The 14,097-nt window shown below is 50.3% G+C and overlaps 1 protein-coding gene across 9 annotated transcripts in view; it reads right to left on the reverse strand.

Annotated features, from left to right (window-relative positions):
- The window catches only part of LOC144770105 (uncharacterized), a 139,886-nt gene that overhangs the window by 55,298 nt on the left and 70,491 nt on the right, over nt 1-14,097 (reverse strand). For all 9 annotated transcript variants that reach the window (XM_078654372.1, XM_078654369.1, XM_078654367.1 and 6 more), the window contains exon 5: nt 1,164-1,261. In XM_078654372.1, the coding sequence (XP_078510498.1) occupies nt 1,164-1,261 (98 nt within the window). The remainder of the gene's footprint in view (nt 1-1,163; nt 1,262-14,097) is intronic.

Raw genomic sequence — 14,097 nt, forward strand, 5'->3', positions numbered from 1 at the left:
CCTTTTGAGGCCGTTGTTGTGGCGGCTGCATTGCAATTGTATATGTGAGACCGCCACCTTATGGGCTGTAGGTCCCCATCCCCGGTACGATGGTGGATGGACAGAATTACGTCCACCATCGCAATCAGTCCCTTAGAGTTATTTACTCACCTGAAGAAAGTTAGATGAACTTTAATTATAATTTTTTATAAATGTTAAACAGCCTAATGCAGTAGTTCCAAACCTGTGGTCCAGGGACCCCTGGGGGGTCCGCAAAGCCTCCTCTGGGCAGGGCCAGACTGGCTACCGGGCAGTTTTGAATGCTGCTGAGCTGGGGGTTAATTTCGTTGATGGGGACCTGCGTGTACAAAACGAAATTCGTTTTGTTTTCATTATTTCAAAGTACACGCAGGTCTCCATGTACGAAATCAGCCCCCACTGCAGTACAATCTTCCAGGAGTTCGGCAGCATTCCAAACTGCCCAGTAGCCAGTCCGGCCCTGCCTCTGGGGGTCTGCGACTACGTAGAAAATTAAATAATATAAACAGCTTATTTAAGTGTATCTAAATAAAGAAGCTAAATATACAATTGAACCTTTTAAATCCTATGGTAAATGTGAAGGAATTAGAAATTAGAAACTAAAATATTAAATTAGCATCCTCAGATTGATTTGTGAGGGCAGTACAGGTGCATCAAACAGGTGTGTCCACGATGAGTGGATTCAATTGAATTTAGAAAAGCTCCAACCTATCGATTAAAATTAAAAAATGCATTTCTTTTTATTTATATGTGTTTGCGAATTAAATAAAATGTGTCACCATTTATGTATGTGTTTGCTAAATGTTTTTTTCTGTATTTGTTTGTGGGTCAAATCATCAACAATGCTTAGGCAAGGGTCCCCAGCTTCCAGTAATGACTCAGTGTGGGCCCCCGGGTTCCATTAATGATTAAGAGGGGGTTCCCAGAAGTCAAAAGGTTAAGAATCACTTCCCTAAAGCATTCAAATATGATATATTTGGGGATAAATACGTTCAAACGAGGTGCAGACCACATAAGGTATCATCCATACAGCATATGGGTATCAAAGGGTAACTTGTCTATTTAAGGGTGACCATGTCAGAATGCATCAGTGTGTCCACAAATAAAAAATAAAAAAAATCATTATATTTCCAAACTGGGCTTACCAAGTACAAGAAGAATTCTTTCTGCCAGGGAATGGAAGCTGCATCGATTTCCATAAATATTCGATCCAGATTTTTCGTAACTCAGCCGAGTCTGCAGACTTTGGGAGGACAAGAGATTCAAAAAAGATGTGGAATTACTATGACTTAGTACTAATGCTAGACTGTTTCCTACTGTGCACCAACTTGCATGTAGTCTGATCAGAGAGCAGAGGCCGCAGAGATCTTGAATATCACTCCAAATATAAATCCTTTAGATTTCTCTTGAAATGTAGTGTCATTTTATTGAGGAAATGTTGCAGCGTTAATAATTTATATCAAGTACGACTACATACATTCAAAAATTATCCCTTACCAAACCATAATACGATTATTTAGTATGCTTTAGTTAAATTACTTTAGATTTTTTGAGAGCACTTTTGTACTGTATACCTGGCCACTCGTTATAAGATACTCTCTTACTGATGCATAAAGAGCAGCACTGGGATTTTCAGAAAATAATTATGTATACAAATCAAGGCAGAGATTTTCAAGAAATAACTGAAAATCATTAAACATACATTTTAAGGAGCGATGTAGGATAATTTTATGTAAGCATATTTTTTAAACCTATCTGACTAATTCAAAACAAATTCTACACACACCTGTGAATTTTCTAGAGAATCAATGATTATCCAAAATGAGCTTCTTATTGAAACCTTAACCCCAACTCCAAGTGTTTCTGACCTTTCTAATAAACTATAGCATCTCAATTAAGATATGTTGATAATGGTTGAATGACTTCCTAATCGGTGTTTGGAAAACATAGTGAATGAAAAATATTGTGATGCATAAATATCAAATCAAGAATATTGAGATGTTAAAAGTATTATTGACAGAAATATCGAAGGGAAGAATATAATTTAAGTGTTGTTTTTAATATTGTTGTAAAAAATATTGTTTTTATTATTTTTATAGGTTAATTTATACTTTGTTTGTAATGTGTTTGTTTTTTAGTTGTATGTCAATTGTTGTGTTAGCATGTTTTGTAACTTTTTTTAGTAAATTTAAAAAATGTACAAAATTATTTATTTATAATTTTTTTAATGTTTATAATTAAGGTATATGTGATTTTGTTACATATACAGAATGTTTTAATATTTATGTAAATTAGGTGTCTTTTTTTTTTCACAACCGTGTTTATTAGAAGTTTAAGCAGATCATATGTACAGTTCTCCAAAATCAGGAGAGCACGTCAGTGGTCTACGTACAATAGAGTGCATGCATAGCTTAAACGTTTAACTGGCCCCCTCCCGCACCCCTGTCCCACCCAACAACCCCAAAATCCCCCACTACCCACCCCTTATCCCGCCATAGCCCAGTGCACGTGATCACTATCAGCTGCAGTATACAGATTAAAGCAAAAATAGGCATCTTGGAGCCACCTAGGCCCCGAGGTCTCTATCGGTAGGCAGTCCATCATCCATGTCAATGGGAGGCTCCAAGGTCAGGTCCCTGTAATCTGCCCACCGCTTCCAGATCTTATAATGTTTTCGGGGGCAGCCCCTGGCCTCAAACACTGGCAATTCCAACCCCATGAGGAAATCCAAGCCTGCCCTCCAGGCGCCAAGCGGGGGAGCGCGGTCGCTCTTCCAAGCCCTCGCCAAATCCCGCTTGGCCACGACGAGGCCCAGCAGAAGGAGATGACGCTTATAGATGTTACCACCTACTTGATCTAGGATATGAAGAAGACCCAATCTGGGCGTACGAGGAAGATCCCACCCCAGCACCTCCGATAAGCAGTTCCATACCCCATTCCAGAACCGGGCTAGGCCCACACACGACCACACAGTATGCACCAATGTGCCTCTCTCAGTCCCGCAACGCAGGCAGTCTGGGGTAGCAATAAGGCCAGCCTTCCACAGTCTCTCTCTGGTGTAATAGACCCAATGCAGGTACTTGTACTGTATGAACCGTAGTCTCACAGCTATTGCCGCCCCACGGGGGGACTCTAGTGCCTCCCTCCAGTCATCTTCATCCAACGGACCGACATCCATCTCCCAGGAGGCCTTCAACAACATAAGGGAAGAGTGGCAATGAGTGACCAGCGTTTGGTAAATTTTGGAGACTTTTTTATCCCCCAGATCTCACATGAAAAGCTTAGCTTCCACGGGGCTAAACTCTGGAAGCCGGTCCAGCCCTACCAGGCTCGGCGCAAGAGCATGACGGAGCTGTAGGTATTTAAAAAATTGGGTCTTGGGCATATCAAATTCAGTGCTGAGAGCTTGAAAGGATTTGAGGGTAGTCCCGGTAAGGACATGGCCAAGTGACGAGATCCCTATGGAGTCCCAGCCACCAAACCCCTGCAACGAGGCCAGCGCAGGGAGCAGTCCGTTATTCCAAAGTGGAGTTTCGGCCGTCAGCCGACCCCACCAGCCCATGCGGCGCAGTACTTGTCTCCAAATCAGGAAGACTACCTGAGTAGCCTGCGGCAGTTGTTTCCACTGCCCGGCCGAATACAAGAGTGTATGCAGCGTGGCGTCCCCCATCAGAAAATGCTCTAGGGCGTATGCCGGATCGCCATGTCCACCGTACCACCACTCGTTCAGAACCAACAAATGGGAGGCTTGGTAGTAGGATAAGATGTCCGACGTTGCGAGACCTCCACAGTACGTGGACAAAAAACAAGTCCGCAGCGCCACTCTGGAAGCGCCCCCGGCCCATAAAAATCGACCTAGCAGTGAATTCACACGACGGAACCACTGCGGGTCCACCCTGTGTGGATGGTTTTGCAGTTGGTATAATAGTCTAGGAAGGGCGACCATCTTGAAAATTGCAGACCTGCCATAAATATTAAGAGGCATGCGCGACCAAGTTTTGACGTCTGATTGAACCTTGTCCCACACCGGTTGTATGTTACGCTCCCATGCAATTGCAGCAGACTCCGACAGGAAAACTCCCAGATATTTCAGTCCACCGATCGCCACTTGTAGAGCCGAGGCCCAAGGAGATACCTCGGACCTTCCCCCCAGTACCCAAAGAGTCGATTTGCGCGGGTTGAGGAAGAGTCCCGAAACGTCACCAAAAATGCGCAGTATTTCCAAGATTCGAGGGCCTGAACGATTAAGGACCGTCAAAAAGAAAAGGACATCATCCGCATATAGCGCGATCCTGTCTGAGAGTCCCGCTCCCCATACAAAGCCACGAAGCTGTGCATCAATGCGCACCCATGCAGCCAGTGGCTCCATGACCAACGCAAAGAGATAAGGGGACAGGGGGCACCCCTGCCGGGTCCCCCTAGCAACCGGAAATCTCTCCGATATGGCTCCTGAAATACGCACCGAGGCGGTGATGTCCGTGTATAGAAGTCTGACGTATGAGACAAAAACCGGACCCAGATTGAGGCGCGGTAAAAGAGCGAAGAGGTAAGTCCAACTGACAGAGTCGAACGCTCTGTCAATATCCGCAAGCAGGAGCGCCGCCCGCTCCCCAGTCGCCCCCATCGCGTCCACCGCCACCTGTGCACGTCTGATATTGTGTCTTGTCGCTCTACCCGGCATAAAGCCCGCCTGATCCGGGTGGACCAAGTCCACTATATATGGGAGGAGACGATTCGCCAACGCTTTAGCCAACAATTTGGCTTCAAAATTAATTAGAGATATGGGGCGACACGACTCGTGTCTGTCGGGAGGCCTGCCCGGTTTCTGGAAGACTACGATCTCAGCCTGACGCCAGTCCACCGGCAAGCTACCACACTCCCGCGCTGCTTCCAAAGCCCGCCGATAGTGCGGTCCCAGCTGCAAGTGAAATTTCTTGTAGAATTCACTGGGAAATCCACTCGGTCCGGGCGCCTTACCAGTGTTAAGTTGTCCCAGTGCATCACCCAGTTCCTCCGCTGTCAAGGGAAGGTCTAGGGCCGTCCTGGCTTCATCCGATATCGCACGGGGGGAAGGTCAGCTATGAACTTGTCAATCGCCTCTGGTGGGAGACCGTCCCTTGGGGCGTATTGTACCGCATAGTAGCCAGCGAAGCTCGCCGCAAGGGCAGCAGGATCTGTCATAGCAATCCCCTCTCCGTCCGTGAGGCCCGGCAGAGTAATCGGCTGTAGAGTTTGTTGACACAACCGGTGGAGCATGGTGCAGGACTTGTCGCCCCATTGGTAAACCCTGCTCCGCGTGGCCAGCCAGGCTTGTCGAGCCTCGTCCAGTAGGACCGAGGCGTAGGAGTGCTGCGCCTGCAGGAGCAGTCTTAGCGCTACATCGCCATCGTCCTCCCGACACCAATTCTCCAGTACTCCCACCTTAGCCGCAGCTGCCACCGTGGCCTCTTGGCGTTTTCGACGGGCAGCAGCACACCAGGCGATATCCACGCCCCTCAGCGTGGGCTTCATGGCCTCCCAGACCGTCACACTATCCACTCCCTCTGTCAAGTTCTCCTGCCAGTATTGGGCAATCGCTCCGCGCATGTATGTCGTATAATCTGCCTGCTGGAGATGCCACGAGGACATCCGCCACCGGAACGGCTGGTGCGACTTGCGCAGCCCGATCCGTACCGCGACCGGGGAGTGGTCAGACAGCCCTCGAGGCTGAATCGCGGCCTGCTTCACCCTATCGAGGAAGGCCCCTGGTACAAACACACAGTCCAGCCGGGAGAAGGAGCCATGCACAGCAGACACATACGTGTATTCACGCGTCCTGACATGCAAATGCCTCCAGACGTCCACCCAGCCCAACCCATCAATCATTGCCTTCAGACGTGTAGGGGAGGTTGCCACTGCGGCTCCTTGTAATCTCTTTCTGTCCAGGCCCACATCCACCACATCGTTCCAGTCGCCACCTATCACAACCAAGCAATCCGGGATCTCGGCCCACAATTCAAACAGGCGCTCTGCCAGGGACCATTGTAGAGGTGGGGGAGCATACACACTGCCAAACACCACGGGCTCCGCACCAATCATACCCTTAACAAACACATATCGACCCTGGGGATCGAGCCAATGACGCTCATGAGTATATGACAGTCGTCGATGAATGAGGATGGCTACCCCCCTCGATCCCCTGGTAAAACCTGCATGGAACACCTGGGTATATCCAAACCGTTGTAAACTCAGTACCTTCGTCCCCAACATGTGTGTCTCCTGTAATAGCATGACATCCACTGAGTCCCTCTTACCCCAGCGCAGCACTGCCCCACGCTTAATTTTGTCCAGCATTCCCCTGACATTACAACTTAGGATTCGCATGGAGCCACTAGCAGGCGCCGTCTCCGGGAAATCACCCATAGTCTCGATGGGAAAGTCTCTGAAAACCCCAGGACCCAGCCCAAGCGCCCTGTACTACGTAAATCATTGCAGCAAAAATCACGTGCATCCCCGTCAAACCACCCCTTACCCCCCCTCCCTGCCCACCAACACAACCCCCCCAACTACCCAACCTCCGCCTATCCCCCCTCCCCCACCCCTATACCTCATGGAACACTGAAGTATCTGTCGCGGCATGAGGAGCTTCAGGCCCAAAACAGAGCGCCCAAAGCCACCCATACCAATGGATCCCACTACTCTCCCCAACTAACAGTACCTCCCCTTAGGGCCCCCCCTCGAACGTGAGAGGACTAGGCCACCCATGGGTCAGTACCCCGAGCCCCATCGAACCACATGTGTCCCACCGCTCAAACGGAGCGAGGCGGTCCTACAACACTCATAACGCCCCTCCTGTGTCAAGCCATGTCCCAGATCTCACCACACCAGGTGCCAGGCAATCGATCAGTGTGGCAACCACTCAGGGCCACCTGCAGAGACCAGTGACAAAGAGTTGCCAGGGAAGCAAGAAAGAGGTTCCACGGCCGTCAATTTCCAGTCTCGGATTGAGTAGTGTCAGACTGTGCACCATCCAGAGGGCCACCCCCGGATCGGGAGCGTCGCCGTGAACGAGATTTCCTGTGTCTTTTACCCCTGATGGAAGAACCGCTCCTCTCCTGCGACGACCCACGCGAAGATCCGGGGTTCAAGCCCGGCTGGGCATTCGGTCGGATCCTGACCGTCTCATCAGTCCAGCTAAACACTGCCTCTGGGGTATCAAAAAAGTGGGTCTTGGATTGAAAGACAACTCGGAGACGAGCCGGGTACAACAGCGAATATTGAATTTTCAGACCACGCAATTTGGCCTTCGCATCCTGGAAGGATCGGCGTTGCTGCTGCACCAGCTTAGTATAGTCTGGGAAAATCATAATCCTGTGACCGTCGAACAGCAAAGTCTCCTTGGCCCTCGCTTCCCGGAGTATAGTGTCTCTGTCGTGGAAGTTGAGGATTTTAGCGATGACCGGACGTGGCCTCTCTCCCACCGGCGGTTTCTGCATCAGGGCCCTATGGGCGCGCTCCACTACAAAGCAGCGCGACAGGACGTCCGGGGGAAGCCAGCTCTCCAGCCAGTGCGTCAGGAACGCATCCATGGGCCCCTTCTCGCAGTCCTCTGGAAAGCCCACGAAGCGCAGATTGTTCCTGCGCGCTCGCCCTTCCGCATCCTCGACGCGGAGTGCCAGCCCCTTTTGGATCCTGGCCATGTCCTCCACCTTCTTCTTCAGGGTAACTACATCATCTTCCATCCCTGTAATCCGGGTTTCGGTTTCTGTGATGCGAGCAACAGCATTACGGAGGTCCTGACGCAGTAGCATGACATCGGCTCCAACCGCACCTATCTTGGCATCCAGCGTGTCCCTGGATTGTGTAATGGCGGCCATCAGGGCCGCGTTATCAGGACCCGTGCCCTGGCCGCCCCCTGAGGCCCCGGATCCCCCACTGGGTCCAGTGAATTTATCGATCGGTCCTTGCTTGGTGGAACCAGTGCCACCCCCTCCTCTCGTCATGGTGAGCAGGAATTGAGCGGACTGCTCCGCGCCCACGGTAGGCCCTTCCCCCACTGCAATCCAACAGTAGAGTCTACTCGGGGGGCCAAAGGTGACCACAGTCAAAGCCTGGAAGCCGTCCCCAGCGAGCACCCCCAGATACTGTGCACCACAGCTAGGCTCCGGGCGGCAAGCCCCGGCAGAATACGTCTGTCCCCACCAGAAGTGCAAAATAGATCTGTCGCCTCTCTTGCTCAGGGTCTCCAAGGTCTAGGTCCGGACCCCCACCAAGACCTGCGAACCAGGGCGCGCACAGTATAGTCCCGAATCACCGGGAAGCCAAGCCACGCCGGTCCTCCAGGCCCCCCCGGACCCCGCTCGGGTCCCAGTGCAGCATATGCAGGGCAGGCACCTGGCTCCTTCAGCTGAATAGCGCCGACCACCCCTCGGGCCACAAGTCTCTGCACTGCGCCTTACAAGCAGGCACACTAGCGTGGAGGGGGGGAGGAGGGGGCACTCACAATTCGTCGTGGGCTATCTTCGGATCGGCTCCCGGTCGCCACCAGGGCAGCAGGTGCGTCTCTCCAGGCACGGATATGGGCCCCACCGGACAGCACTATATATCGCCGAGCCACCGCTCCATCTAGCACAGCTATATCAGTCCCAGCTCTCCAATCCTGAAGTGGCGCTCGACCCTCCAGCACCCCTGGCTGCACAGTGCTCGCTTCCTTGTCCAGGAGTCAATGAAGATGTAGCCGGGCGGGGATCGCTAAACTCGAGGCCCCGGCGTCTCCAGGGCCAGGCAGGCCGCAGTCCCCCTCCGATGTCCCCAGGGCCCGAAGCAGAATCCAGTAGGAATGTCCCCGGTCGCGCTACCGGTTCCAGGCGGCCCCGGGTCCAGGCAAAGGGAAGCGCGCCTCAGGGCTCACTCCACCAGCAAAGTCTAGCCCACCGGGCAGTCGGGCCCCAGCTGTGATCCACCCCTCCGGGCTCCCCCTGCACTTGTCCAGCGGTCTCCGGGCACTGCAACTGCCCCACCAACACCAGGGGTGATCCGCGGCGACCCACCGCAATCCGGGCCCGGGCCAGCCCGGGGTCGCGAAACTCGAGGCCCCGGCTGCTCGGGGTCCGCACAGGCCGCAGCGCCTCCACGCCGTCTTGGGGTCGCCTCGATGCACTAGGCCGCTCCACAGGGCCCCACAGTGGTTCCTCCAAGCTCCGGTGCCGCTGTCCCCGGCCAGGGAATCGCCCGACCGGCCCGACCACCGGCCGTCGGCCGCCGACCCCGAAAATCGAGGTCCCGGCTCCGCCCGCGGACTCCAGGCCGCACCTCACTGCGGATGATCTCGGGTCACCGGAGCGGCAGAGGGAGCGAGTCGGCACACCGGAGAGATCTGGGTGCCACCAGGAACACTCTCCACACAGGTAGGGCAGTTAGCGGGCTCGGGGGCCAGGATAAATAAACAGATTATGTCTGGGCCGGCGGGAGCTCCTCTAAGCTGCGACCGCCATCTTCGCCCTCCAAGCCACGTCCCAAATTAGGTGTCTTTTTAAAAAAAAATTTACATTATAATTTTCAATTTGATCTTTTTAAAAATATTTTATTTTTACTATAAAATTTGATTTGAAGTATTTGTAAATAATTACTTATTTTTGAATTTGCATTTCTGATATGTATATTTCATTTATTAGAATTCAATTGCAATATATCTTTTGTTTACATTTAGAAATAAATATTAATTACAACGTTTATTAAATAAATTGTGCATTAAATCTGTAAGATTTATATTTTATAATGTAAGGTTTTAATATATGTGTAAATATATTTTTTATAGGTCATTTTAATGCTTTACGTTATTTATGTGTTTTAAAAAGAATGTATCTTTAAAAATGAATAACATAGACAATGTATTGTATTTTATTTGTTTACTACATTTATTTTATTATTAATTAGGTTAAAAATTGTTAAGTGTTATAAATTAGGTATTTGTCAAGATAAGTTACATATTTAAGTGTTTAATCATAAATGATTGGATGTTAGATACATCTTAACCTTGATATATGCTATATGAAATATATAGTGTTACATGTTTTTCATTTATTACTTTGATTATTTGTAGTTCTAGTTTGAGTTTATGTAATAATTTAAGTTTTTACAATTATTTTGTTATAATATAGAATGTATTGTATAACTAAATTAAGGTTATAAATTAGAAATAATTATTTAATATGATAATTGGTACTGTTAATTATTTTGGAAACATTTATTAGGTAATAGTGTGTTATACATAATGATTTTATTGACTGGAAACACAATTTGGAAGATGCTTTACTATGGCGTATGCATGATCAATATGACCCCTTTACTGTCCAACACTGTCCCTCCGACAAATGGTTTAAATTGGGGAAGGTGTCCAAAACTTTCCCCAACATGGGGGGTCTTTAGGATGGTGATTGGGACCGCCCGCCATAAGGGTGGGGGTCCCGTGTGGGCGATTAGGATGCGCCCGCCACAGTGGCGGGCGCATCCTGCATTCCTGGCATTGTGGCGGGCGGTGCACTCAGCACAGCCTGCCACAATGCCAGGAAGGCATGTTGTGCACTTCCATGCACAACATGGCAGGCACTGCTGGGGGGTACCCTAGGTACCCCCCATGTGCCACCCCCCAACATCCTGGGGGCCCGCAATGGGCCCCCAAAAACAAACACCGCATGCCTTTCGCCGACACAGAAAGGCACCCTCCCGCTTGCATTCTGATATGGATGGCGGTGTCTAGCAGACACCGCCACCATATGAAACCCTTTTCCGCCCGGATAACTCATTGACCGGGCGGAAAAGTGGCGGATGGTCTTCCCCCCGGCATACTAATGTGGCAGGGTGGGAAATGGGTGGCAGGCGGGCTAGGATGTAGGGCGGATCGCCACCGCTATGCGGGTGGTGGTGATCCGCCCTACATCCTAATGGGTCCCATGCTTTAGATCGGTGTGGGAATAGTAAAAGTAACTCCTGGGAAAAGCAAATGTAACCTCTCTAGTGTCTAACTAGAGCTTCCTCAAAGTGGTTTAGATTGGAGTGGGAATAGTATATGTAACCCCTTTAGGGCGCAACTCCTTCCCCAAAGTGGTTTAGATTGGAGTGGGAATAATAAGTGTAACCCTTTTATTGTCCAACACCTTCTCCAAAATGGTTTACATTGAAGTAGGAACAGTACATGTAACCCCTTTAGTATACAAGAGTGTCTCCAAAAAGGTTTATAGTGATTTTGGCAAACAAAATTAATACGTATTTGTATTGTAAGATAATAAAGGTACATAACATAGGGACTCATTAAGAAGGCGCTCGGACTGCTGCCTGAGATGTCGGACAGACCAACTGCCTGTCGGTGAAAATCTGCCCAACATCATAATTAGGGCGGCAATTGCAAAAACAACAAGTGATGGACTGAATGTGGATCAATGTCACACACTCCCCCAGTCAAAAGATCTGGGCCCAAATCCATCGTTTTTTTGCACTCCACACCACCCTGGGTTAGACAGTGGCGATATGCAAATCAGCTCTGACCCTGTTGCCCCATGGGAACAGTCCAGTCCGAACTACAAAAGCCATGTCCTTCCCAGAACGGAATCAAGCATCCGAGGACCGGACCGGTTTCGAGGTAACACCTCTCTTCAGCCCGGCTAGCTTGACTCCAAGTGGTGTGGAGTGCCTGGGACCCACGTCTGGGCATCCCCAGCGCACTTAGGGCGGCAATTGCAAAAACAACAAGTGATGGACTGAATGTGGATCAATGTCACACACTCCCCCAGTCAAAAGATCTGGGCCCAAATCCATCGTTTTTTTGCACTCCACACCACCCTGGGTTAGACAATGGCGATATGCAAATCAGCTCTGACCCTGTTGCCCCATGGGAACAGTCCAGTCCGAACTACAAAAGCCATGTCCTTCCCAGAACGGAATCAAGCATCCGAGGACCGGACCGGTTTCGAGGTAACACCTCTCTTCAGCCCGGCTAGCTTGACTCCAAGTGGTGTGGAGTGCCTGGGACCCACGTCTGGGCATCCCCAGCGCACTTAGGGCGGCAATTGCAAAAACAACAAGTGATGGACTGAATGTGGATCAATGTCACACACTCCCCCAGTCAAAAGATCTGGGCCCAAATCCATCGTTTTTTTTGCACTCCACACCACCCTGGGTTAGACAATGGCGATATGCAAATCAGCTCTGACCCTGTTGCCCCATGGGAACAGTCCAGTCCGAACTACAAAAGCCATGTCCTTCCCAGAACGGAATCAAGCATCCGAGGACCGGACCGGTTTCGAGGTAACACCTCTCTTCAGCCCGGCTAGCTTGACTCCAAGTGGTGTGGAGTGCCTGGGACCCACGTCTGGGCATCCCCAGCGCACTTAGGGCGGCAATTGCAAAAACAACAAGTGATGGACTGAATGTGGATCAATGTCACACACTCCCCCAGTCAAAAGATCTGGGCCCAAATCCATCGTTTTTTTGCACTCCACACCACCCTGGGTTAGACAATGGCGATATGCAAATCAGCTCTGACCCTGTTGCCCCATGGGAACAGTCCAGTCCGAACTACAAAAGCCATGTCCTTCCCAGAACGGAATCAAGCATCCGAGGACCGGACCGGTTTCGAGGTAACACCTCTCTTCAGCCCGGCTAGCTTGACTCCAAGTGGTGTGGAGTGCCTGGGACCCACGTCTGGGCATCCCCAGCGCACTTAGGGCGGCAATTGCAAAAACAACAAGTGATGGACTGAATGTGGATCAATGTCACACACTCCCCCAGTCAAAAGATCTGGGCCCAAATCCATCGTTTTTTTGCACTCCACACCACCCTGGGTTAGACAATGGCGATATGCAAATCAGCTCTGACCCTGTTGCCCCATGGGAACAGTCCAGTCCGAACTACAAAAGCCATGTCCTTCCCAGAACGGAATCAAGCATCCGAGGACCGGACCGGTTTCGAGGTAACACCTCTCATCAGCCCGGCTAGCTTGCTTCCAGTGGTGTGGAGTGCCTGGGACTCACGTCCCAGGCATGGCTGTTGTAGTTCGGACTGGACTGTTCCCATGGGGCAACAGGGTCAGAGCTGATTTGCATAAAGCCATTATCTGACCCAGGGTGGTGTGGAGTGCAAAAAAACGATGGATTTGGGCCCAGATCTTTTGACTGGGGGAGTGTGTGACATTGATCCACATTCAGTCCATCACTTGTTGTTTTTTGCAACATCATAATTAGGCCCTTAGGGGTCGATTACGATGGCGGTGAATCGGCATCCTCCGGGCCGGTGGAAGCCACCGCCGGCCCGGAGGATGCGGATTCAGCGCCACGGCATAGAAAACACCCACCGCCAGATTATGATGACGGTGGGATCAGCGGCGGACAGCTGGCCCATACGCCGCTGATCCGCGGGGTGTGGACCGCAATATGGTGGCGGTGTCTGCAAGACACCGCCAGCCACATTAGGATGGGTGCGGAAACATACTTTTCCGCTGCGGCTTTTCTGCCGTGGAAAAGCATGTGGACCTTTGCTTCTGGGGACCCCATGCGGGCCCCCAGGGTGTTGGGGGGTGCACATGGGGGGGGGGTACCTATGGTACCCCCCTGCTTTGGCATGCACAAGGTGGCAGGCACCATGCGGTGCCCGCCACGTTGTGCATGTCAAAGAAAAACATGCATTTTTAACTTTGCGGCGGGTGCTGCTTAAAGCAGCACCCGCCGCAATGTTAAGTATACGGGACATGACCGCCAGGGTGGCGGTCACATCCTAATTCCAATGGAGGGACCGCCGCTTCCCCTGCCGACGGTCCCTCCACCTCGGGGGTGGCGGACGTCCACCATCGTAATCAACCCCATAGTTTGTAATCTTCATTTATATTTTTTAAATATTTATTCAATGTATATGTAGACATTTCTTTTTAAGTATATATGTTTACACGACAAAACATGTTCATGCGTATATTTAAACAATATGTGTGTACAATTTTAATACTGAATAAAACATATAGATCATTTTTGAAATTTTTTTACATTCTACATTTTTCCTTAATTTTCCTAATTGTGGTACATCTATTTTTTTGTACATTAATACAGTTGATTC

Source organism: Lissotriton helveticus, chromosome 7 (assembly GCF_964261635.1).
Source record: "Lissotriton helveticus chromosome 7, aLisHel1.1, whole genome shotgun sequence".
NCBI classification, from domain to species: domain Eukaryota; kingdom Metazoa; phylum Chordata; class Amphibia; order Caudata; family Salamandridae; genus Lissotriton; species Lissotriton helveticus.